Raw genomic sequence first — 26,949 nt, 5'->3', positions numbered from 1 at the left:
GAAGAGTCACTCTCCCATTAGCTCTGCCACTGGAGGGAGCCACAGAAGGTCCACCCAAGGGAGAATTTAGCTTCTGGACACCTTTTTTGCCTGGACCAGGGGTCGGCAACCTTCTACTTGCAGCCCATCAGGGTAATCCACTGGCGTTGCTTCCCGCAGCTCCCACTGGCCGAGAACAGCAAACTGCAGCCACTGGACGCTGTAGGGGGCTGTGCCTGCGGATGGTCGTAAACAAAACATCTTGCGGCCCGCCAGTGGGTTACCCTGATGGGCTGCATGCCAAAGGTTGCCGACCCCTGGGCTGGACTTTATTTTCCCTTAGATAAGATGTGGATACTGACGTGCTCCCCCTATGGGTTTGGATGACCTGGAGATAATGGTGTTGGAAATTTTGTCCAGGAATCCAATAATTCTAATCTAGTTGATTTGGGCCATAAATTTCAACTTCCTGAGTGACAAGGCTAAGCGTGAGTTCCTTGTTGTATGTTATCCTTTAGCTGTGGACTGCAAGTGTACAACTGTTTATGGATTCTAGCAGAATACAGTACTTGGTTAGGTTCTGGTGCCTGACCAGCAGACTTCTTCCATTCTCGGTCTGAGAGTACAGAGACAGCAATGCCAAGCTCTGCTTCTGGATATCAGGCACGTCAGATGATAGCAGCACGGGGAGCTGCACATTCACATCAGGGTGAGTTAACAACAATCGCTGATTCTCCTCTGAAAAAGAAAAGGTCTGCGTCGTACATCATGTGCCATAAAATCCCTCTACAGCAATTAAATCAGAACCTGTAGAAAATCATTCAAATGTATTATCATCTTTATTTCATCCACTTAGGGCCCTTACTCTACGTGACTGGCATACAGGAGTGTTCATGTCACATAATATCATTTCAGGAAAAGACAAGGCTAGAGTACTGCCCTCCATCCATTACTCAGACTCTCCAAAATGGACAAAGCAGCTGGTCCCTTAGCATATTCACGCAATATTCAAAATCTGCTGTCATTTGCACCAGTTCAATCTCTTGGATATTAGCTGGGTCACGTGGGGGGTAAATCAATGTGATTTTGGCCCCAAGTCTTCAAAATGTTCAATATTTTCCTTTTGTGCCATTTGGTATACCATCCCTTACCTTGCTATTCCCTTTCTGCCTACCTACAACCCCTCTAGAATTACAGGATTGAGGGTCCTGTTACACATCCAGTATGCTGTGCAGGTGAAAACAGATTTTCTGGGTCTTAACAAGGTGTGCTTTATCATGCTACAGTGGCACCTATTTATGGCATTCAGCCTTGCATTGCCGTAACTGGTTTAAGAAAAAGGACCTCAGTTTTCAAAAAGAGCATAAACAAAAAAAATATGGATCTTCCCATGAGTTTAATACTATTCCACAGAGAAATTGTACATGGAATCTCACCACCAATATTTTGCTACCACTCTTGGTATCTGCATGGAACTTCCAGGGCAAGAGAACAAAATTTTGCTTGCACTATTAGATGTCCTCTGGCTTCCCATTTTACAAGAACAGATATGAAAGTGCCAAACTGTCTGTCTGTCTGTCTCAATGGGCCCTTCATACCATATAATAAAATGGAATGAAAGCTTCAAAATTAGAAGAATGGGCAGAATGCAAGCCAAAATCATCCATAGTCAGACACAATGAGCCACAATTTTAATTTAAGTAGCTACACAAAGTCAACAGAGCTATGTTGATTTACTCCAGTTAAGTATCTGGCCCTCTGTTTTAAAAGTTAGGCCGGAATGGATCAAAAACACACTGCAAAACATCACTAAGGCTCACATTTACTCCAGACAACAGAATACTCAAGAAGATAAACAGCAAATGACTTCTCCTTGCTGTTCTGCACTGGCTTTGTTTGTTGAGGTGCACGTGTGCGCAGCCCTAGAAGGTGCAAGCCTTCGTTGCTGCACACCACTCCCGACATTAGCTAACTAGAGCTAGAAATTCCAGCAAACAGGGAAGAATTTGCTCCTGACAAATAGGTACTAATGATGGAAGACATGAACCCAAGAGCAAATGATGTCCCCAGAACAGCAGCTCACTTCAGCCTCTGCAATAGCTTTAAGTCATCCATTAAAATGGATAATAATTTCATTGCCTAGGGGATCCACAGCCATAATTGTATTTTCTGCTAGCTCTATGCCTGCAGCAGTTGCATCTGACCTGTAAATCTGTGGTGTGCTACAAGGTCTAGACCCAAGTTCTCTGGGGAGTGATATTAATTGAAAACAATAATTTCAGATGTCGTCAGTGCCATATTAGCAGTACATTAACAATGATTAATGCTGATTACACAGCCCTACCATTCCCAGCACAGACTGCTTGCCAGAGGATGAGAAGAGAAATTGACAATTCCACTTCAGCGGTGTTTTTCTTTGCTACAGAGAGGCCCCTGAAACGAAAATATTTATCTACAAAACAGCAGAGGAAAATGTGGAGTTAGAGAAGCCCATGGGGTTTCTCTACCTGAGGATCTGCCCCAGGATTTTTTCTTTAAGTTCTCAAGCTCCAAATCTGGCTATTTTAATAAACATGTTTAGGAACGCTGGTTCCATTTCCCAGTCAGATTCCTTTGCCACTGGCTTTGATATATTGCCTGTATAAACTGGCTGCTTCATGGACCCCTACTGAGACAGAGTTCTGAGCTCATCCCTGCACTCTATGGATCAGTGAGAGCTGAGCTCACCAAGAAGCCACATACTTATGTGGGTACGGGGGCAGATTGCTTCATATCTCAAGCAACCACCAGTGGCTGACAGAGAGTGATTCTGATAGACTCTGAAGGGATCACCATGATGCAGCCTTATTTGGAATTCTAATGCGCCACTCCCATCCATTTCAACTTCTTGGGACCAACTCAAATCTCTCTGTGCTAGACCAGTCTCAAACCAGCAAAAATTTCTGGTCGTCATGTCTTCTGCATAACATTTTGCAGCCAATACCTAACCGAACCTTTCCAAATATATCGCCAATGAGTCCGTCATCTCTTTCCCAAAAGAATTTCAGAAACCAGATTTCAGCACTAAGCAAGTGGCTTTGATCTCATGCAGAGCATCTATCCTCTCATCCATGAGGCAGACTGAATAGCAAAGGGGCTTAAAGTGAAATAAGGTCACTAGCTCCTGTGCTTGACTAGTAAAGTACAATACAACAGGCAGCCAAGAATATACAACTGATAAGCAGCAGAAAATATAAATCTTGGACGATGAGCCTCTCCCTCGATTATAGGGCTGAAGCGAGCGCCCAGAAACGGTTGTACAGCTCACGTTACAGCACTACGGAGCCACATCCCCTGCTGGTATAAGTCAGCATTTGGCATCAGGACAGCTCCATCCATTTACCCCAGCTACGGACCTTGCCATCAGTCCATTAAGTAACTGAGTTTCTACATCTGCGATTCTTTTATGTTAAGTTTTACAACCCTACTCTCATCTTCGCAGCTACGCAGAGAAATGAAAAGGACTAACCCTACAGGAGTACCCAGGAGACTAAATCTGAAGCACAGCAGGTGTTTTGTCCGTTATATCCAAAAGCGCATTATTTGTCTGAAGGTCAAATAGAAGTCAATATAGTGAGACATGAAAAGGCTGTCACATTATCTTTTGATCATTTCATCTGAATTTCATGAGAGGCGATTGTGTTTCTTTAAAATATCTTTTCATTTCCTCATGTTGTAATACCGCACTGTTCTCCTTACGAGATCCCTTACCGTCTTATGACCTTATTGTCACTGATGATACTGAATCCATTGTTTGTTCTAAATAAAGTTTGTTCAGTGCCTGAAACAAATTCAGAGATAACCACATAAGCCCAGCAATCCATCTGCCTGATATATCATCATGAAGGCACACTCCTGTTCTCTGGAAACAGAGTGTTAAGTGACAAGGTTACAATCAACAGCTTTGGGGAACAAATTATACATATTTATATCGCAAAAAGGGAAAATCCTCTAAACAGTATTTGGAGCAGAAACAGCACTGAAGTTAAAGTATATACACTCTGATTCATGTCTGTAATTGTACAGAGTGACTGACTTAATTTAAAGTGCTTTGCAAGGAGTCAGGAAGATTTAAACACCAGTCAGGCTTTGCAAATCAATTCATTTCATCTGTGAACTGTAAACATTTTTAAACAAACAGCTGTTAAAGGATCCAAATCAACACCAGAGTCCACATGGGACTGGAGGTGATAAAGTAGGAAGAGCCCAACCATCTCACTGAGTCCAGGCCCTTATTAAAGCAGAATACAGGTCTGAGAGAGAGGACATCTCACATACTGGATGCTACACAGTTAGAAGAATGTACATTTAAAGCGCCAGATCCTCATCTGGTGCAAGTTGGGTAGCTCCATTGGGAATTGGCCTAAAATTTACAGTATGCTTTAAAATTAAATCGTAAAAAATCAGCTCTCCCTTTACTTATCTTGTTAGACCAGAGTTTTACAACAACTGGTGATACTCAACCACCTGAACTCTTTGCTGTAGATTTAGCAACATCATCAACACATGCAATGGAAACACCTGGACTCAGAATTTGTCAGGATTTCAGTAGAGATGAGTCTAAACTGTGATGTTCACATCTGATACGCATTTGTCCAAAGTCTGAGTGGCTTTGGGTCTAACTATTTGGAGCCCATTTAAAAGCCTTTCAAATTCAATGTTCTCTTCAAAAGGCAAAACGTTGGTGATTTATCTGATCATTTACATTATGTTAACAAGGATTAATTCACTATCCAATGAACTGAACAATAGTGGCCAGTTTCAAAAGAAAGCTAGAGTACTGGATACTGAATGGATTCACGTGGTTACAGTTTACCATACATTTATAAGAGAAGTTTGCCATCTGGGTTTGTTACTGAACATTTATCCTGATTTCCCAAACTATGGGGTGTCTTCTCCTTTGATGTGGCACATATCTCCTCAACGGTCTTGAGAGTTAAGTGCAGATCTCCCATTTAGGGGGAAAGAGAGCTGCCTTTCAATATTGACAAAGTAAGCTCTTCATGTTATTCTGCACAGCATGCCCAATTTGCACACAATTGTGCTCAGATTTTAGGCCCAAAAATATGTGAATGTTTCATACATGCATTTACTGGCCCAAAACTTTTGAAATATCAAGCCCATAATGTACATTTTTTTAAAAACAGAGGTAGAGTTTTTATAGGCCTGATCCAACTCTCATTAAAGACTGCCATCTATTTGAATCATGCCCCAAATTAGCACATTAGACAGACAGATTTGCATAAAATACTTACAATCTTTTATTGATTCAGTCAAAACTCTAATCCCGCCTGCATAATAAAGGATATTCTGGTCAGGTCTATTGAGTTTCTGGAGCAGCTCTTTCACAGACACAGCAGTATACTTTCCAGACTGAAATTCCTCCAGAGCTCTCTCTTCCTCTTTTGCTTTTCTTTCCTGTAAGTCTACTTCATTCATGCAGTCTTCAACACCAAAAGAAAGAGAAACTAAAAATGAAATTCAGTAAAGAGGCCACAAATTCTTGATACACATTAAGAACAGTGAGGAAAGAAATGAAACGCCATTTGATATCCTGATGTTGACCAATATATGTTGGGAAAAACATATATAATCACATTAGCAATATGTATTATTGACACCACATATATTAATATGCATTAAGCATACAATATCAGTATAATGTTATATTGTATATATTTCTAGCAGTTACATATCTTAAACTGGCCTATGTCTTTCTATAATCCTGTTCATTTATGCTAAGAATCCTGCAACACTTTTCAAAGTTGAAGTCAGCTTTGGCATGAGAAAATAAGAAGCTTGTCAAAGGCAAAATGTTCTGCCCCGCAACAAGCTGGGAAGGTACCTTCACAGGCCGGTCCCTGGAATGCCAGTATCGAAAACAAAGATAAGGAAGGTACAAAACAACAAATTAAGAAACTGGCACAAATGAATGGGTTGGATTTTAGTGAAGAGTTTCGGTAACTTGTAAAATCATCCAATAAATATAAATGCTAAAATGCATAACTTGGGAAGCACACCTTCTGTGTAAAGTGAAGGTAACAACACAGCACAAGACAGCTTCTTGGAAACTAGCATTGTATTGAACCTTTTGTCCTGTGCTATATTATTACTGGCTTTTAGCAATAAACCTGACTGATATTGGTTATTTGGTCTCTTGAGTATATTTCATAACGAACCAAAGAACAGTCAAGCAACTGACTATATCATTTATCAACCATGTCAACTGTACAGAAAGATTGCGAGGCAAAGAGGGAAGAAGTGGCTCAGTGATTTGGGGCAACATTCTACTTTCTGCACATAGGCCAATAAAAGTAGAATGACTCTTAGCTGTGGCCAACCACGGGAAAGGTTAGAGAAGAGAAGTTAACTGGAAGAAGAAACAGCTGGATACAGAAACTGGATGGAAAGAGTCCATAGAGAGGCTTAGAATGCATAAGGTTGGTTTTTAATTTAAGTTCAATTTTGATGACAGGATAAAGGTACCAGAAGGACCCTGACGTTAGACTTCTTGCCTTTAAATAAAAATAAAAGGGGTACTTGTGGCACCTTAGAGACTAACCAATTTATTTGAGCATAAGCTTTCGTGAGCTACAGCTCACTTCATTGGATGCTTATGCTCAAATAAATTGGTTAGTCTCTAAGGTGCCACAAGTACTCCTTTTCTTTTTGCGAATACAGACTAACATGGCTGCTACTCCAAAACCTACCTTTAAATAGACTTTCCTTCTGGGGATCAATTTCTAAGATCTTCTGATAGGACTTCCTGGCCTTAATAAAAGAAACCCAAGGCTATATGGTTAGTTGAAAACAAAACGGAAAAGATTATGCAAAAGATATCTAACTTGACTGGGTCTGATCTAAGACCCTTTGAAATCAATGGACTAACTCCCATGGACGTCAGTGGACTTTGGATCGGGACTATAGAGCTTTAGTCTTTGTTCTTCGCTCCCTGCATTTTTTTATTTAACATCTCTAATCCAAGTCGTGACTCTGAACTCAACAAGGAGCAAAACATGAATTCAGACCCCCCTTCTTCTGGACTCTCCAAATCTATGAAGTTGGGGAATGCTATTTTTTTACAGCCCAGAAAAAATAAGCTTTATAATATACAATAGAATCAATCTGCAGCAAGGATGGTTAAACTTTCATGGTTGAAAACACCAGGCAATCCTCAGTCAGTATGTCATTTTAAAATTAACAAGATAGTCAAAATATAAATCTAAAAATCCATCATTGGGAAAAACAGAATGAGCAGATCATTCTCTGCGAGAAATGAACAAATACCAGCCAACAAGTTAATAGCAAAAGAAATGCAGCTACAAAATACAGCACCAAATGTCATGAGAACTGTACATCTTAGATTATTTCTCTCCCAGGTCTAGCCTCAAAGTATAACCAATTTAGTAATTTCATTTTAAAAAATGATTAGAAAAGTTCTTTTTACTGATTAGAAAATCAAATCAAATTATATTTTAAGAACATTCAGGTTATAGCTACTGTTCAGCATAGGCAGGAAATGTAGAATTAAATGGTCTATACAACACTTAACCCCTTCAGAGATTTGGCAAGAGTAAAATTAATATTAGGGTCTTCACTAGCATACTCCACCCTAACAAATCCCAATGTGCTACACTGGGATCACTTCACCCACCACTGAAATGCACCCACTTCTGAGTGAAATGCAGCAATAACTGCACCACAGACTCCTGTAACAACTCAGAGGAATGCCACCTATAGAATCACCACCACCATTTCCTGCAGCATGGACATTTTCTTTGGAGATCTCCCAAATCCTAACCCAACCTAGCCCTGCTTTAATTGAGGAAGGCAGATGGGGCCACTGCACAACTTGCTGGTATAGCTACAAGTCAGGTTCCAGGGCAGAACTGGCGCCAGGTATAAGCAGATGAAGCAACTGCTTATGCCCTGATCTGCTCAAGTGGCCGCCCTATTTGCTTTTTATTATAAGAACTTGCCTGTTTTAATATTGGGTGGGGACTATTCCTGCTTAGGACCCCCAATGAGCTAGCGTCAGCTCTGTTCCATGACCTATCATGGCAGCATCCAGTCCAATCAACAGGAACCTGTCCATGCTTTTACTGCTTATTGGTCAGAAATGTGGGATGGAGAATTCGGTTATTCTGTTTCCATCCAAAACTGACCAATAATTTAAAAAGACAGAACCACTACAAGTTATTATTAAAGACTAATACAAAGTACGACAGTGAGGAAGGGAGAAAAAAAAATCAAATGTACAACAAAATAGGGAATAATTGGCTAGGTGGTAGTACTGCTAAAAAGAATCTAGGGGTTCTCGTGGATCACAAATTGATTATGAGCCAACAATGCGATGCAATTGTGGAAAAGGCTAATATGTGGGGGGTGTATTAACAGGAATGTCATATCTAAGACATGACAGGTGGCTCTGCACTGGTGAAGCCTCAACTGGAATAGCATGTCCAGTTTTGGGTGCTACACCTGAACCTGATAAGAGACTTCAAAAACGTGTTAAGGACTGCTATAAAGAGAACAATCAATTGTTCTTTATGTCCACTGAAGGTAGCACAAGAAGTAACTGACTTAATCTGCTGCAAAATAGACTTAGTTTAGTTATTAGAAATAACTAAATAATAACATTTTGTCCTCCAAGCAACCAATGTATGACAAGACATTAGCATAACATGCTATCATAAGTCAAGTGTTTAAGACCATTTCTCTCTCTTCCATTGCCTTATAATGCCAAACAATGGGCAGACATATATTCTGCTTATTCTTATACTGGTATAAACCTTATCTAAGTTGCTAAACCAATGGAGTTACTCCAGATTTACACCAGAGTATTTAAAAAGAGAATGTGGCTCAACCCCAACAAGCTTTGTGCAGCTTACCTCATTGTAGTCCTTCAGGGCCAGATGAGCTTTTCCCATATGGAAATAGGCTTTAATACATTTTTCGTTGCACTGCATTAAAAAGAATTAATCAAATAGTTTAGAATGTTGAATCATTACACACTGCTGTCTAACCTCCTGGCTAATAAAGTTACAGCAACTGCCCAAAAACCTATAAACATGGAGTGTGCTGCACTTTGAGTGAAGCTGGCTGACTTTCAGTTAATTGAATAACACTTAGGCTGCCCTCTGTAACACAATCAATTGCTATCATACGGAAATTTCTCAGTATACTTTTCATTTCTATTCATACAGAATACTACTAAGGACCAGATCTCGTGTAAGTTGATGTAACTCCATTGATTTCAGTAAAGATACACAGATTTACACTAGCAGAAGACATGGCCCCACATATTCGACTTTTCAGGCAGGAACCACATCCATATTTGGGAAAAGCAGGGTCACCCTTCTCCCACAGCACCCTATAAACTGCAAAACGTAGACCCAGTCTCACCATTTGATAGCCTTAGGCCACAATGGGAAGAAATCAACAATATGACATTAATCATACGTACAGACTAGTGGTTTGATCGGAAATAAGAACGTGGACCCATACTCCGCATATATTAAAATTCTTTAAAAACCTAGGACCCTATCCTCTGTGGGTGTTAACTAGAATACTGTCATTGACTTCAGGATCATAACTTACATTAGATGAGGATCAGGACCACCGTTCCCTCATACAAAAATCAGACGTCAAGAATTATAACATTCAAAAACCAGTCGGAGAACACTTCAATCTCTCTGGTCACTCGATTACAGACATAAAAGTGGCAATTCTTCAATAAAAAAAACTTCAAAAACAGACTCCAATGAGAGACTGCTGAATTGGAATTAATTTGCAAACTGGATACAATTAATTTAGGCTTGAATAAAGACTGGGAGTGGATGGATCATTACACAAAATAAAACTATTTCCCCATGTTTATTCCCCCCTCACTGTTCCTCAGACATTCTTGTCAACTGCTGGAAATGGCCCACCTTGATTACCACTACAAAAGGTTTTTTCCCCTCCCCCCGCTCTCCTGCTGGCAATAGCTCACCTTACCTGATCACTCTCGTTACAGTGTGTATGGTAACACCCATTGTTTCATGTTCTCTGTGTATATAAATCTCCCCACTGTATTTTCCACTGAATGCATCCGGTGAACTGAGCTGTAGCTCACGAAAGCTTATGCTCAAATAAATTTGTGAGTCTCTAAGGTGCCACAAGTACTCCTTTTCTTTTTGCGGATACAGCCTAACATGGCTGCTACTCTGAAACTAGTTATACTCTGTGTCCTACCACCTGATTGAAGAAACAGCAAAGCACTTACCTTTAAAGCCCATTCACAATCATTGATTACTTTCTTGTACTCCTGCAACTTCATGTGAGCCTGAAATAAAGCCAAGATGGGATACAGATCAGCAGACTTATCAGCCCAAAGAAGAATTGGAAAAACATTATAGAGATACACAGTATTCTAAGTTCAAAGCACTGTGCAGACATTAGTTTAATTAAAGTGATATGCTTTAAACCACAGAGAGTGCCAACATATTGACTGATACATAATTAACTGCTTCTGGCGTTTTACCATGTCTGTGCATCAGTGTGCAGTGGATTTTCAAGTGAGTTAAACACAAACCAAGCACAAAACTCACATGGGTCTGTGCTAAACTTAGGGCAGGAAAAAGTCCTCAGTTCACAATTAAAAATTTGACTCATCTTTCAGAAAAAAGGTAGCTTGAAAAATGTATATACCCCACTGAACTTTCTTTTCATGCCGTGGTGCGGATGGGGGATGACCTGTGCATTGTGCTGTCATTGAATGTGGGGTGGGGGGGAAGGGCAGAGCAATGGAGCTTGTGGGACAAACAACCCTTCCATGATTAGGCTTCATTCTGACCCTCCATGCAGGAGACAGGCTGCAGTCACAACAGGAATAAAATGAACTTAAGAAGACTGCTGAATCATTCCCACATGGTCAAGGGAGTAGCCAAAGTCTGGGTTGTGTCTTTCAGGTTTGGTTTTGCTTCCTGGAAGCCAGAGGCACAGGCCAGGAATTAAAACAATAGCTGTCCAATAATTTTCTGAAGTGCAACTTTTCCTTTGAGATTATAAAAAGGCAATGAGATAACCTGCTGAACAGAAATAAATTTACATCCATATTAGTACCATAATCTTCTGGCAAGGACCCAACCACAGATACCCACTGCAGGCAAAATGCCCACTCCATAGGTTGCATGCCATTGAGTGAAAGTTTCACAGAACCTACTGCTTCTCACATTATTAGTAGTTTTCTCAACACAGCATCGGCTTATACTAGTCAGTCCTTTAGCTAGAGAGGGAGAGATCTGTGCAACAATGCTGAAAATTTAGGGTGCAGGCCCTGTTGCTGATGCATGATAGGGAGGGGTCTTACAGTTACACACAATGGAATGGGTTGCAAAGCTTTTGGAAGTGGTTTCAACCGTCAAACATAACATTGACTGGAAGTACTGAAGTAAGACCAGGATTTACACTTGGGGAAGAAGGATGCCCCTGGGTTTAAAGCTAGGAGGCATGAGACTTGAGTTCTGTTCCCAATACAGACTTCCTGCGTGACTGACCTATCTAAGGTGTGTGAAATTCTATGGCCTGTGTTATGAAGCAGGTTAGACTAGATGATAAGGTCTTAGGGGAAGACACGAGGGTCCTAGTTCATGACAGGGGCTCCTAAGGGCTATGATAATACAAATAAATAATGATCATCCTAAGGTCCACCTTCTGGCCTTAAAATCTATTAGTCTATTATTAAAGATATAATATTTGGAAAATGGAGCAGATAGGAGCTCTGCCAGCCCCCCTTGGCATACAAGGTAGGTAAAGAGCTCATCACCTGTGGTAACATTCAGCTCTCTACAGCCTATTTAGAAAATATCAGGACGACAGATTCTTCCCTTCATATGGGCATGTCAGAGAATTAGCCTCCATTAGAGATTATGATAAAAAGAGAGGCAAGGATGGTTAGTGGCAACAAAAGGGAATATAGAGACACTCCTTGAACAAAGTTACAAAAGATGCATGACTGATTATTTTTGCTTCCTGTTTTCCTTTAGTACCAGCTATTGGGCACTCAATATCAGGTCTCTGATACCATGGCAATTGGCACAGTATACGAGGATGGATATTACATTATAGGCTGATGTTCATGGCTCAATACTTTCTGTTAGACACTTGCATAGAGAGAGCATAAAATGCTTCACATGACTGAGGAATTAGTTCAGAGCCATAAAAGGCAGCATGATTTGCATCACAGCCTCTCCAGTGAAGCTGAATTCTTGATCAGTGCAAGAAACTAAAGAGAAAGTTTCAATACAGAGCTTAGTCTAAAGTACTTTGCTGGTAACTTTTAATCATATTAATATTCACTGTTGCTAACACGGCAGTAAAGTAGATCCCATCAACTCCTGTTAGCAAAAATGAGACCTAAAGCACCACTGTGGAGAATGGCCCGGGACAAACTACCTTATGTGCTGCTCTTCCTCCCTTTTCCAGTTCATCTGCAACACATCTGAACTCCTGAAATTGGCTTAGACAACAGAGCAATGATTCTCATGTGCCACCTGCAGGTAGCTTAGGCTGTTTTGTACCTAAACAATACATCTATAGCAGATTTTTCACACACTGACCTGTGCTCTGTTCGTGTACAGCACCTGCATATCCTTCTGTTTCTCCAGCCCTTCGGTGTATCGCTGGATAGCTGTGGCATAGTCTCCTTTACTGAATGCATCATTTCCCTTCTCTTTCAGGGCTGCAGCAACAAGAGTCATGTATTGCAAATGTCATTATTTCCAGTTGTAAACACAGTGGACAGAAACCATGTTCTCCTGCTGCAGCTTGCCCTGAGATTCCCACTGTATTGCCTCTATCGGAACTGTGTTCATCGGGCATAGCATGCAACAGACTTTTCTCTGTGCACTTTCATTTACGTGCCCCTTTCATGTTCTAAAAGACAAACTCAGGCCATTTGTATTTTCTCTTTATAGCCTATTACTTACATCTTCCCACACACCACATATCGCTCACTCCAAACCTTAAGTCTCTTTATCATAAAGGGGAGAGCCATTAAGAGGAATGCGTTCCAAAAGACCTCAGTACCTACTGTGTATAGCCCATGTTCTCTTCTAATCAATGCAATACATAAGATCATAGGTACTATGGAACACCAACTGCCTGCTTCCTTGTCCCCAGTCTCATCAATGTGCATACACAACGCACAGTCAACCTGTGGAACTCCTTGCCAGAGGATATTGTGAAGGCTAAGACTATACCAGGGTTAAAAAAAGAATTAGATAAGTTCATGGAGGATAGGTCCAGCAATGGCTATTAGCCAGGATGGGCAGGGGTGGTATCCCTAGCCTCTGTTTGCCAGAAGCTGGGAGTGGGTGACAGGGGATGGATCACTTCATAATTACCTGTTCTGTTCATTCCTTCAGGGGTACCTGGTATTGGCCACTGTGGGATGACAGGATACTGGGCTAGATGGACCTTTGGTCTAACCCAGCATGGCTGTTTTTATGTTCTTACGTTCTTATAAAAATGTGGCTAACAGGCTAGTTTACCAGCTTAATTCAGCTCTGTTCTTTTTAATAGTGCTTAGTGGACACCAAAAATGTAAAACTTCAGCAATTACCATTCGCCAAACGTTCATTTTTCTTTCTTCTTTTGGCTCGTTCTTTTGCATCTTTCTCTAATGCTGACATGAAGCTGTCTGAGAGCCAGCAGAGTTAGGGTAGCATTTCAGTCAATGAAAGAAAAGATTTACTCATTACAATCAAATTGCAGATGAGAGAAGAGTCATTTCTGAGACATGTTTTCTCCATAGAGAAAATTTTAAGGACGTATTTCATTAATTTGATATAACGCGGAACGTGTGTGATAAGCTATTACACACAACGGCCATAATGCTGCCCTAGATTTGCATACCTGCCTCTTTAAGTAGCTCTTCTCCAAGAGATGCCTCTTTTTGATTCAGAATAATGAGGTTCTTAGGTGAGAGGCAGAGAATATGCTGAAAAAATTCTTTACTACGCACAATCCAGCCAGGCACACAGGACTTGTAAGCAATTATAACTTTCTGATACAGCTCTCAGAGTCAACTGAAAGATTCACATTGACTTCAGATGGAGTTGGATCAGGCCCTGCATGAGGCAGCTGAATCAGGGAAAGCAATCTGCAATCCTTACTCTAGCTTTACTGTTACAAATTGAACAGGGGATAACTATTGGAGAGGTGAACCCTGTCCTACCTCGTCTCACTGTCTCCATATTCCGCGTGGTCTGAAAAAGTTGGATGAGTGACACACAAACACAGATACAAAAAGGTTAGGTTTGAACTGGAATGAAAATAAATTTAAATATAGTTATTTCTAAACTAGCTGCAATTTTCATGAGAAAATACGGATTGCAAAAAATAGAGCACATTCATTTTTCAAAGCAGCTTAAAACGCAGAAGTATAACAACATGAGTCTAGTAACAAGAGAAGCATTTTTTAAACTTGTCAAAACTAACTCTATCAGACGCATTTAAAGTCACGGAACAAAAGAAAAAACAGTTCAATCCTCAGGTGTCCTCTTGCAAAATCAATTTGGCTAAGAATTTCTGTTAGACTCTTCACATGGGAAAATTCACCACTGCAATCTGATTATTCTAACTGCAATAGCAATCTGCTGGGGTACACTTCATAATAAAAGCATTTCTTTTAATAAGAATAGGTGCAGCCGCACAACACTTAGGGCCAGCTTTCAAAGATATGTAGGTGCCTAAAGATGCGGATACATGCTTCGTGGGATTCTCTAAAGTGCCTAAGCAGGATAGGCGCCCAAATGCTATTGATTTCAACAGATGTTAGGTGCCTAACCTGCTTAGGTACTTCTGAAAATCCCACTAGTCGACTATCTGAATCTTTAGGCACCTGAAAATCTAGCTCCTAATGTCTGAATTAAAGCCTCTCAAGACTTTGACTGGCTTTGGATCAGAAAGCAGCAAACAGTAGCCACATGTTACAGCATCTAAGCACCTGCTTCTTCTTTGCTATTAGCACCCAGTGATCTCCTGTCGATCTCCTGAAGAAGAGGTATAGGCTGTAAAACATGATGTGGGGTATTCTCTCATATGCTTTCCAGTGAGGAAAATTAAACATAGGTTTAAGCTACATTCGACCTTTATTTGTAACAATACTTATGAGGTTTGTCTTGGGTTTGCATAAGTGGCAAGATAGCTGCACTTATATCATTTGAAAGACTCTAACTGCCTACATCTGATACTCGAAAAGAGATCATAAGTCTTACCACATCTTGTGAGTAAACAACTGTTCTGTTCAACTTGGTCTTGCATTCTCCATCATCTCTGACCTCCTGGAGATGAAGTCTTTTCTCTGTATCAGAGATGGCTTTTTCCTGGACAGCTGGGTCTGTGGAGTTCAAGCCTTGAACCAAGTTGGCTAAAACAAAAACAAACAAACATGAAATAAAATGAACTCAGAGAGACCAGGAGTCAAGTTTTCCCTTTGGTTACACATGCCTTTGAAGCCAGAAGGAGCTGAATGTATGATTGAGAGTATGCCCATGCTCTGAGGTGGGGTGTGATTCCCAGCTTGAGGAGACAGTGCACTAGTTCTCATCAAGCTAGCACACTAAACACAGCCACACAAGCTGTGGTACTCAGGGCAGCTAGCCAGTTTATAACCATCTGAGATCCTACACACATACTCAGGGTGGCTGGCTCATTTCACAGCTTGTGCTTCCACGGCTACATTCTATTTGTAGTGTGATTACTCAGTGACAGCCAGTGAGAGTATGTCTCCTCAACTTGGGAATCACACCCCCAGCTCAAAGTGTAGATGTGCACATAAAAGCCTTGACGTAACATACAGATGACAAGGACAACATTTATAAACTAAAAAAAAAAATTCATCTGTCTTTGGCCTTTTGGCTATGGTTCAGGGTAGCTTCAGTTTAATATCTGATACTCCCTCCATAGGTTAGAGCTCCAAATGTTAGCAGGGGGATGGACTCAATCTAACAAGTTTTTTCCCCATCTCTAAGTTCTACCAATGATTTACATGACTCTAAAAATAAAATAACTGGAGGCATTTAGAGCCATTGCCAATGCCAGCATTTATCTGGCAAGATTCACATCTCCAAGCACTCAGAGATTTCAAAAACTAAACACAGTGATCAAAACTGTATGATCTTTTCTTCTTTTGTTTTTTCTTCCTTTTGCTCTCTAATTCTCTTTATTTGTCCACCTCAAATCATTTCGGTTTTCTATTTGGGTATTTATCACTGAACAAAGATTAAGGCAATAATGTGACACAATAACCAGCATTTCAGTGAGGGTAGATGCCCAAAGATCAAATTTCACTGATAAAAATAGAGCAGTTTCAAAAATACAGAGTTCTTTTCTGTTTAAAATACAAAATCCCTTATTTGGGTACATTTTGATTTATTTTTTATCATTTGTTATACGTTCAGTGCCAAAGAAACTTGTTTTCTTTTGCCTCTGGCTGGGAGTCTAACTTCAGAAACAGCAACAGGAGAGAACACAAAAGAAGCCTCCCAAACCATAGTGCACACTGCTGTCATTTGGACATCAATGAAGTTTTCCAATCTTAGTAAGAAAGACAAATATGCAGGTCTCTCAGGTAATTCCCTTTTAGACCTAAATTTCTGCTGCAGTTTCAAGTGGCTATGTTATTCTTCTATTTTACTTCCTGTCCTAAACTGCTGCATAGGATTCCTATGCTCTGCAAAAAAAACTGTGGCAATCCTTCCAGAGATGGCTACAAGTCAGTGGTGCGTCCCTTAGCTACTTCACAGAGGTGTTATAAGACTTCATAAGTTAATGTCTGCAAGATACTTTGAGATCCTCAGATGAAAGGGGCTATAGAAATGCCATCTATTACCATCACTTATCAAAAACTCCAATTTTTTAATTTCACTTCTTTGTTTGCTAGCCCAGCTACTAAGACCCCCATTCCTGGAAGTGACTACCTGCATTCATGAAGTGCCCCACTGCCTTCAGGACTGGGGCCTCACTCTATGAGAGTATTTTTTATAAACATTGTTATACATAAGGAAAGATCATAGCCAACATTTTCTAAAGCAAGGTCTGATTTTGACTGTTCCGTTACCTGGTGCCCAACTAAAGACCATTTGGGTCTGGTTTTCAGAGGTGCTAAGCACTCACAGCTCTTATCAAGATCAGCTGGAGTTAGGAGCTCAGTATCTCCGCAAATGTCTTAAGGTGGGCACTAAAACCAGAAGCCAATGCTGTCCTTAACGCAGTGACTTCACCTGAGCAACACTCCGACCAAGTGTAAATCTGCCCCACCATGTTTACAGTACACTTACTAATTTCATCCACATCTCTCAGGAATTTCTGCAAATCTCTCTCCTCCAGCTCATCAGCCATCATGGTACAGAATGACTAAGGGGGTGGACTGGAACCTAGAGGAAGGAATAACAGAAGGAGAAAAAAAAAAAAAAGAAACTTACAAAGCCTAAAAATAACCTACTGGTTATTTTAATACAGGTTTGCCGCCACATCTGGGGAGACTGGATGATTCACAACATTCATTGGAATGCATCCGATGAAGTGAGCTGTAGCTCACGAAAGCTCATGCTCAAATAAATTGGTTAGTCTCTAAGGTGCCACTAGTACTTCTTTTCTTTTTGTGAACATTGGTTCACTTTCCCTTTACCATTCTCACTTGGGCTTTGACAGCTTGTTTCCAGCCTAGAACTAGAGTACCATCATACAGTTACTCAGAGTATTACATAATGTCAACCTCAAGCCCCACAGGACAGGGGTCTGTGTCACAAACTCACCATCACTACCAGCACTTAGTTGATCACATTTTCAAAAGTGGTCAGGACCCAGCAGCTCCCACTGAGAACCAGAGAGAGTCCCCCTCCACCCTACCACTGAGAATGGAGAAACCTCATTTAAAATTACACAATCCCTCCCAGTCCCCATTGAGAACACTGCAAGCTGAGCTCCTTTGACACTCTGGCTCCACAGGCCCCTTTCAGACAGCATCATGCCTGAGGGATGATTGGGAAATGGAGACTGAGTTCTCCTGTCACACTCCCTACTCCACACCCAACAGGGCCAAAGTGGGCTGGCAGGGGAAGCTGGCCCTGCTGCTGCTGCTACCCCGGCAGACCAGAAGGCTCAATCCGCTAGCACCTTTGTCTGCAAGGAAGTCATGCATAGTGGCCCGTTAGACAGGGAGAGATGGGGCACTGTAGGAACAGGGGGCTGCAGGCCTGGGGGAGGTTAATGGCAGGGAGAGGCTGGGGAACTGGGAGGTGAGAGCAGAGAGAGGAGGGGCTGGGAAAAGTTGGGAAGCAGTTGGGGTGCTGTGGGGTGGAGCAGCAAGGCTGTTGGAGGCAGTGGTAAGGACTGGGGGGCTGCACGGTGGGGAGCAGGGAGAAGTGCGGGCTGTGGGGATTTGGGGTGGGTAGAGATGGAACAGAGGGCCACAGGGGGAGGTGGGGGCAATGAGGGCACTGTGGAGATCAGGGCGAGGTTGGGGCTGCAGGGTGGGGAGCTAGGAAGGAGATAGAGGTGGGGGGCCTGTGAGGTGGGGAGAAGTGGGGCAGGGGCTGCAGAAATGGGGGTGGAGGAGCAGGGAAGGACGGGGCGGGGGCTGCAGGGAGAGCAGGCAAAGGTCGGGACTGTATGGCAACATGGAGAGGTGGGGCGAGGTTGCTGGGGGGTGGGGTGGGCTGGGGAGCAGGGAGAGGTGGGAATGGTGTGGTGCTGCCCAGAGGGAGGAATGGTGGGGAACGGTGGGGCCACAGGATGGGGAGCCTGGGGAGTGGGGAGAGATGGGGGCTGCATGGGGGGGGGATGGTGTGGGCAGGGGGTGGGGAGCAATGCGGGGCTGGAGAGCAGAGAAAGGTGGGGAGCAATGGGGACTGCGGAGAGGTGGGGACAGTGGGGAGCAATGGGGGCTGCGCGGAAACTGTGGGGAGCAATGGGGGGATGGTTGGGAACAATGGGGGGCTGGGGAGATGGGGGGCTGCGTGGGGGGGGAGAGTGGGGGCGGGTGGTGGGGAGCGATGGGGGGCTGAGGAGAGGCGGGGGCAGTGGGGGGGCTGGGGAGATGGGGGCTGCACGGAGGGGGTGGTGGGGAGCGATGGGGGGCTGGCGAGAGGCAGGGCGATGGGGGCTGCACGGGGGGGTGGGGAGTGATGGGGGGCTGGGGAGAGGCGGGGGCAGTGGGGAGCTGGGGGCTGCGCAGAGGGGGGCGGTGGGGAGCGATGGGGGGCTGGGGGCTGCGTGGAGGGGGGTGGAGGGGAGCGATGGGGGGCTGGGGAGAGGCGGGGGCAGTGGGGAGCTGGGGGCTGCGCGGAGGGGGGCGGAGGGGAGCGATGGGGGGCTGGGGAGAGGCGGGGGCAGTGGGGAGATGGGGGGCTGCGCGGAGGGGGGTGGGGAGCGATGGGGGGCTGGGGGCTGTGCGGAGGGGGGGTGGGGAGCGATGGGGGGCTGGGGAGAGGCGGGGGCAGTGGGGGGTTGGGGGGCTGCGCGGAGGGGGGCGGTGGGGAGCGATGGGGGGCTGGGGAGAGGCGGGGGCAGTGGGGAGATGGGGGCTGCACGGAGGGGGTGGTGGGGAGCGATGGGGGGCTGGCGAGAGGCAGGGCGATGGGGGCTGCACGGAGGGGGAACAGTGAGGGTGGGTGGTGGGGAGCGATGGGGGCTGGGGAGAGGCGGTGGCAGTGGGGAGATGGGGGGCTGCGCGGAAGGGGGGTGGGGAGCGATGGGGGCTGGTGAGAGGCGGGGGCAGTGGGGGGCTGGGGGCTGCGCGGAGGGGGGGTGGGGAGCGATGGGGGGCTGGGGAGAGGCGGGGGCAGTGGGGAGATGGGGGCTGCGCGGAGGGGGGGTGGGGAGCGATGGGGGGCTGGGGAGAGGCGGGGGCAGTGGGGGGCTGGGGGCTGCACGGAGGGGGCTGCATGGAGCGATGGGGGGCTGGGGAGAGGCGGGGGCAGTGGGGAGATGGGGGGCTGCGCGGAGGGGGGTGGTGGGGAGCGATGGGGGGCTGGGAGAGGCGGGGGCAGTGGGGGGCTGGGGGCTGCACGGAGGGGGGGTGGGGAGCGATGGGGGGCTGGGGAGAGGCGGGGGCAGTGGGGGGCTGGGGGCTGCGCGGAGGGGGGGTGGGGAGCGATGGGGGCTGGGGAGAGGCGGGGGCAGTGGGGGGCTGGGGGCTGCGCGGAGGGGGGCGGTGGGGAGCGATGGGGGCTGGGAGAGGCGGGGGCAGTGGGGGGCTGGGGGCTGCGCGGAGGGGGGGTGGGGAGCGATGGGGGCTGGGGAGAGGCGGGGGCAGTGGGGGGCTGGGGGCTGCGCGGAGGGGGGCGGTGGGGAGCGATGGGGGGCTGGGAGAGGCGGGGGCAGTGGGGGGCTGGGGGCTGCGCGGAGGGGGCGGTGGGGAGCGATGGGGGGCTGGGAGAGGCGGGGGCAGTGGGGGGCTGGGGGCTGCGCGGAGGGGGCGGTGGGGAGCGATGGGGGGCTGGGAGAGGTGGGGGCAGTGGGGGGCTGGGGGCTGCGCGGTGGGGGGCTGGGAGAGGCGGGGGCAGTGGGGGGCTGGGGGCTGCGCGGAGGGGGGCGGTGGGGAGCGATGGGGGGCTGGGAGAGGCGGGGGCAGTGGGGGGCTGGGGGCTGCGCGGAGGGGGCGGTGGGGAGCGATGGGAGGCTGGGAGAGGCGGGGGCAGTGGGGGGCTGGGGGCTGCGCGGAGGGGGGCGGTGGGGGGCTGGGAGAGGCGGGGGCAGTGGGGGGCTGGGGGCTGCGCGGAGGGGGGGTGGGGAGCGATGGGGGGCTGGGGAGAGGCGGGGGCAGTGGGGAGATGGGGGCTGTGCGGAGGGGGGGTGGGGAGCGATGGGGGGCTGGGGAGAGGCGGGGGCAGTGGGGGGCTGGGGGCTGCGCGGAGGGGGGGTGGGGAGCGATGGGGGCTGGGAGAGGCGGGGGCAGTGGGGGGCTGGGGGCTGCGCGGAGGGGGGGTGGGGAGCGATGGGGGGCTGGGGAGAGGCGGGGGCAGTGGGGAGATGGGGGCTGTGCGGAGGGGGGGTGGGGAGCGATGGGGGGCTGGGGAGAGGCGGGGGCAGTGGGGGGCTGGGGGCTGCGCGGAGGGGGGGTGGGGAGCGATGGGGGCTGGGAGAGGCGGGGGCAGTGGGGGGCTGCGCGGAGGGGGGGTGGGGAGCGATGGGGGCTGGGAGAGGCGGGGGCAGTGGGGGGCTGCGCGGAGGGGGGCGGTGGGGAGCGATGGGGGGCTGGGAGAGGCGGGGGCAGTGGGGGGCTGGGGGCTGCGCGGAGGGGGCGGTGGGGAGCGATGGGGGGCTGGGAGAGGCGGGGGCAGTGGGGAGATGGGGGGCTGCGCGGAGGGGGCGGTGGGGGGCAGTTGGGGCATGGGGGGCGGGGTGCCGGCTCACCCGTGCGAGCCGCGGCAGGCCGGGCGGGAGCCGGGCAGTTACCGGGTCAGCAGCGTCCTGCTGGTCGCCTCGGTAACGAGCCCGTGCTGCTCCGCCCCTTCCTCCCTCGGGGCCGTCCGAACGCGCAGCCAATAGCGGCCGCCGGTGGGCGGGGCCTGGCCCCAGGGAGGAGGCGGTGCTGTGCCGGGGTGGGCGGGGCCCCCTCAGAGGGACCAGGCGGCGGGGGCAGCTACGGAGAAGATGCAGAGAGAACCTGGGGGGGCAGAGGTCAGGGGGCAGAGGTCATAGGCTTCTCCAATGGGGTTGGAGGAGCCAGTAAAGCACCATGAAAGCCCCTCCCCTTCACCCTCAGAACAGAGCCCCCTCCAGCCCGGGCAGCGCCACCCTCCCGCAGCGAGCCCCCAGCCCCCAGCCCAGGCACTGCCCCCCACCCCCCATTGCCAGCCTCCTCCGCCGCCCAGCCAGACCCTGGTCAGAGACAACAGCCGGGCATGTGGCCGGTGGGGGGCCGAGTGCCCATGACCACACCCTGCGGCTCAGCGCCCCCCACGGCCGTTACTGATCCGGTGCAGCCAGGTTAATCGCAGGGGGCTGCGTGGCCCGTTGCCAGTCCGTGACCAGGCAGTGTCCTCTCCTGACCTCAAAGACAATCAATGTACGGGCACTCTGTCTCCAAGGCAGGCGGCGTATTCAGAGACTGTTATATGGCAACAGCTTCAACCAAAGCTGCCCAATGGGCCCCGCAGCGCCAGCCACGACTCCATCCGTGATCCTGGGCCTTCAGAATTGTATCTTTATTTTAGTTAGGTTATGAACTCTAATAAAAATCCCTCCTCCCTCACTTCTCGCTCTATGGATTTATTCGCTCGTTGAGGGACGGCCAACAGCTATTTTCTCTTAAAGAGCACATTTTATTTAATGGTGTTTTCAGATGATGTGACAAGGGAGACAAGAAACAAGAAAGAGCTCTCATGATGAGGTGAACCCACAACTGTCATCAAACGCTCAATAATAATTGTCAACAGGGAGCAGGTCAAAAATCCCCCCTGTGAACCTTCAGTTGATACAGAAGAGGAAAACTATCATTCTCTGTCAGAAATAATGATTCATTTTCATGCTATCTAGCGGCAAGTATTCACTCTGAAGAACCAAGTAGGCATTGCAGAAATACAGAAAAGCCCTTTGTTCTCACTGTATATCGAGCTGGAACCAACTAGAACTCACATTACACTGTCGTCTGTGTTGTAACACTTACTCAGGGAAACTGGAATTTTATTTTTAAGCCTAGATAAACTTGCTCATGTGAAACTAGAAATTGGTCTTTCTTGCTTCGATCATCACGTCTCAACGGAAAAAATACTTGGAAATACTGATTTTTCTATGGACTTGTCTTTTTGTTGTACAGCACCTAGAACAACAGGGTCACGGTTCATGTGTGGAGTACTTAGGTACTACTGCAGTACAAATAATCATTTTCATTTTGCTTCAGTTTGTGTGTTTGTAATGTGCTTTGATATCCTCAAGCAAAGGATATTTACAGTACAGAAATGCAAAGTATGAGTTCATGTAACACAAGAACACCAGTGTAAGCAAAACTGGATACCCAAATTATGAGAGTATTTTGACTTTATAGAACAAAAATTTCATAAGACTGTTGCAACATTTTGTTGAGTTTTTCTTTGCAAATACAACTCTGATAATGATTTTCTTTAGATGACCTCCTTGTCATGGAGAGGAATCAAACAGCAGCAAATCAAACAGGAACATTTCCTAACAGAGGCTTCAAGATGGAAAGCTCCTGCCCAGGGAGGTTGAAACGGCTGCCCGTCTTGAAAAGCCCTAAGACAGCATGGCAGTGCCAGGTACCAAGCCCCAGCCCTGAAGCTCAGGGTCCCATGGTTTGAGGTGAGCACATTACTGCTCCGCAAAGCAAAGCACAGTCCGCAAAGCAAAAATCTGATATGCACTAATCCCCAAATTTTGCTGTATTCCCCAAAACTAAGTTGCTGGCCTTTTGCAGGAGCAACATGTGTTTGCTGTAGCTGTCATTCGCCTCGGCAGTTGAAAGGTCTCCAGTGGAAGGAGCCCTGTAATGTGTCACTTACAGTACCCATCTCAGGGAAGACACAGCTGCTGGATGTTGCAAAGTAGAATGCAGCAAAATCCCCAGAACTATCATAATGGTGCTCCTTTCCCCAGGCTGACATTCCGCAGTCCCCATGTAAAGTGGGTCAATACAGCGTTCTGCCAGCTGGTGCATAGGTCCCCCTTGTGCACACAACCATAACCTTTCAAACATCCCAGAGCTCCCTAATTACTAGCCTGCTTTCTATCTGTCCACTGTGATACAGAAGAGCCAGAGGGAGAGTGGTCGAGGGGAGATATATAAAACCTAGGCTAATTAAGGCGTGTTTCCTTGTAGACTAAGGAAGGTTACTAGAGGTTAATTGGAGCACCTGTAGTCAATTATCAGAAACTTAATAAAAAAAACCCTGTTTTAGGCAGATGGGGTTTTAGGCAGGTGTGAGGAAGGAGAGAGAACTGGAGTTTGGTGGTGTGTTGCTGAAAGCTGAAAGACCAGAAAACCAGAGGAAGGGAGATGCCTTCTCCAGCATCAAGGACTGAGGGTAACCCTACCCAGAGGGTAAGAAACCTGCAGGGGTTGAGAGGGGCTATGGCTCAGAGTGAGGCGCAAACCCAGACTGCTTCCCTCTTCTGTCACCTTCCTGGGCCACTAGTGGGGCCCTTGGTGCCCCAAGAGCAGGAGAAAGGGGTGGTGTTCTAGTCCCCTACCAAGAAAAGCATAGGACCCACCATACTAACATGGGCCATTCTGCCACACACTCTATCCACATGGAACAAACCTTTTGCTTCTCTGTGCCTATCTGGCTCCCTGTCCTATTCACATCCCATCTCCAGACACAGGTATTTTTCATGCTACATGGCTCCTGAACAGCCCCCTCTGCTGTAAATGTTAGCACCATTAACTCAGTCTTGGCTGAATGGAGGCTCAGCCTATGAGTTTTCATCCTTGCTCCAACCTGTTTTAGACATTTCCTAAATCCCTTGAACTTCACAGGGCAGGGAAATTGATGCACAAATAATTGGCTCAAAGTCACTGTGAGACAGTGGTGTAGCTGGGAATAGGTCCCCAGAGCTCTGGCTTGGAGTCCTCTGCTCTAAATGTCATCTCTAGAACGTGAGCTTGGCTTTTGCACCTGAACCTTCACTCTTTCTATCATATGGTGCAAGCCCATGTTTCTGCACATCTCAGAGTGCAGATTGCAATCATAGTGGGAGTAAAATGTCAGATTAGAGACAATTACTATCTGCTTTATAAGCAACACTAGCATTTGTTTGCTCTTGAGAGACTGACTTGATAAGTGCTCATATGTCCCCTCTGTATATAGTACATCATGTGGACAACCGCCATAAGGCAGGTGTACACTGCCCACGTCTCGTGATAAGCGCTCATCTCTTCAATACTATCTGCTGGTAATTAGCTCCTCTTGGGGGTGGTGCCCCTGTGAGTTTGCTCCACAGACAAGGAAGCTGTGGTCTGTCTGTGGCAATGCCTGTTTAATCACTTCCCAGTGTGATCGGGAAAGAGAGAAGCAATGTGACAGAGCTTGTGCAACAATACTGCTGGTGAGGTAGCATCAATTTAGACCTGTTGCAAGCTCTTAGAGCAGCAGCTCAGGCTGGGAGAGAAATGTGGAGTGTTCTCCCCCATCAGAGCAGCCCATCGGCCATGCCCAAGATGGTCTCTGGAATGCTTCCCCTTTGCTCACCAGGCAGGGCAGGCTACATAAAGAAATGCCCTCTGCTCCCTGCTTGCTTATTTACTGGGAGGTGTGAAATAATCATGTTAATTTCTCTCACTCCTCTCCCCAGGCTGATCATTGGCAATGCTCAAAGTTGCTCAAGCAATCAAAATGCAACATGGAAATCTCGGCCTTCCAGATGAAATTCAACCCATGCTGAGGTTCCCAGGTACTGCTCAATCCCTACTCAGCCCTTAATGTGGCCATTAAACCCTTAATGTGGTAGTTATTTGGTGATTAAAGCCTTGGGCAGGCTCTCTGTGCAGGGGTGAAGTTTCCTCTGCCCAGAGACTGCTGGACTATTTTGAATGCCACCCTTAAGGCTTTTAGAGATGTGCTGCCCCAGGAAGAAACATGTTTTCTGGGTCTCTTTTTACATGTGCTGTTTCATTACACCTTGTTTAACAGCTGCCTCTTCTCCCCCCTCCCCCCCGCCTTTTTTTTAAGAGAAGTCCTTCTGACGTTATTGAATATTTATCTTTCAGTTGCACCGTGATGCCCTGACCTGGGGCCATGTGTGATAAGTGTTACACATCAAGGCAGACATGCTCCCTGCAACTAAGAGCTTTCAGCTGAGCCAGTGAGGGATACCTTTGACAGGCAATGGGGCTCCTGCTCTCTAGGATGATACATACCCACTCTCTGCATCTTTCCTCCCAGCCTTGAATAATTTATTGGCTTGAAATGTCACACAGAAATGTTTTCTCTGCCCCACAGCCTTGTTGAAGTGCCTCCTGGTTTTCCCATAATAAATGGGTCTGCACTTGCTTTGCAATTTGTTGCAAACCAAAAAGAGAAATCTGCTGTTGCCATCTTCTGTTTGTCAAATCACTGAAACACACATCCAGTTAGATTTGCAAGGACCAGAGTGGCTGTCTGTACTGCTGTGAGCTCATCTCCTATAAACAAACACGAGAGGGTCACGTCAGCCCTTGCTATTTTTCTTCAGGGGACCAAGATGCTTCAGCAACCTGACAGCAAATTAAGGAGACCTCTTTGGTTAAAACGTAGCACTAGTTGAACAGGAGAGGGAGCCCATGGCTGGTGTTGAAGTGTGAAGCTGATCTGCTGGCCATTAGTGGGTCAAAGTTGGTTGTGAGGCATGAAAAATAGAAAACACTGTTGTATGCTCATTTTATCAGCTTCAACAGTCTCCGCCCCCTTTAGCCTTCTTTTTCATACCAGGGTGGATTTCTTCAAGTTGTCCAGTTCATGAGGATCCAGGTGGGGGATGGCCCATTAAGAGCTGGGGCCAGATCCCAAGCTGGTGTGAAGAAGAAATTGTGCTGTGATAGGCCAGAGAGAGGCCACAGACAGATGTGGGTAGAACCAGTTGAAGTTATGGGAGGATGCACATGTCTCTGGATTGGGCTAGCGTGCTCAGGATCAAGACCTGACTGAGTACATGGGATTTATTGTAACTGCCTCTGATCACCTTTGTGAAACTTACTTTGCTTCTCTTTGCTCTGAGAGCCTGGCATCTCATCTGCATAGCACCAGCATCAGTGTCCACTGTTCCTCCTTATATATCAAATATTGCAAGTGTCCAGCTAAACAGCAACTGCTATGTTGCCATCCCCTCTCAGATTTGCTTTATCCACCCATTGTGTTCTGTCATTCACCAAGTAAGCGCTATGGGACAAGGTCTGTATATACAGTAGTTAGCACTCTGGAGCCTTGACCAGAGATTCTCAGTGCCACT

General features: G+C 46.7%; 1 protein-coding gene across 5 annotated transcripts in view; it reads right to left on the bottom strand.

Annotated features, from left to right (window-relative positions):
- The window catches only part of TTC12 (tetratricopeptide repeat domain 12), a 35,312-nt gene extending 13,756 nt beyond the window's left edge, over positions 1-21,556 (bottom strand). For 2 of the 5 annotated variants that reach the window (XR_012636036.1, XM_074936686.1), the window contains exons 1-13: positions 21,424-21,556; positions 17,346-17,441; positions 15,282-15,433; positions 14,240-14,270; positions 13,625-13,702; positions 12,621-12,742; positions 10,286-10,345; positions 8,910-8,981; positions 6,729-6,789; positions 5,274-5,462; positions 3,730-3,799; positions 2,324-2,412; positions 549-717 (exon numbers count right to left, since the gene is read on the bottom strand). Coding sequence is in view for 4 of the 5 variants with exons in the window: in XM_074936686.1 (XP_074792787.1) it covers positions 549-717; positions 2,324-2,412; positions 3,730-3,799; positions 5,274-5,462; positions 6,729-6,789; positions 8,910-8,981; positions 10,286-10,345; positions 12,621-12,742; positions 13,625-13,702; positions 14,240-14,270; positions 15,282-15,433; positions 17,346-17,409 (1,157 nt within the window). In the remaining variant the exon portion in view is untranslated. Of the gene's footprint in view, positions 1-548; positions 718-2,323; positions 2,413-3,729; positions 3,800-5,273; positions 5,463-6,728; positions 6,790-8,909; positions 8,982-10,285; positions 10,346-12,620; positions 12,743-13,624; positions 13,703-14,239; positions 14,271-15,281; positions 15,434-17,345; positions 17,442-17,822; positions 17,868-21,423 lie in introns of those variants that run through there. The other 3 variants (XM_074936688.1, XM_074936687.1, XM_074936689.1) reach the window with 3 other exon arrangements.
- Between the last annotated feature and the right edge of the window lie 5,393 nt (positions 21,557-26,949).

Source organism: Natator depressus, chromosome 22 (genome assembly GCF_965152275.1).
Source record: "Natator depressus isolate rNatDep1 chromosome 22, rNatDep2.hap1, whole genome shotgun sequence".
In the NCBI taxonomy this organism is placed as follows: Eukaryota; Metazoa; Chordata; order Testudines; family Cheloniidae; genus Natator; species Natator depressus.
Note: the sequence above shows the minus strand (reverse complement) of the source record. Positions and strands in the feature narration are given on the sequence as shown.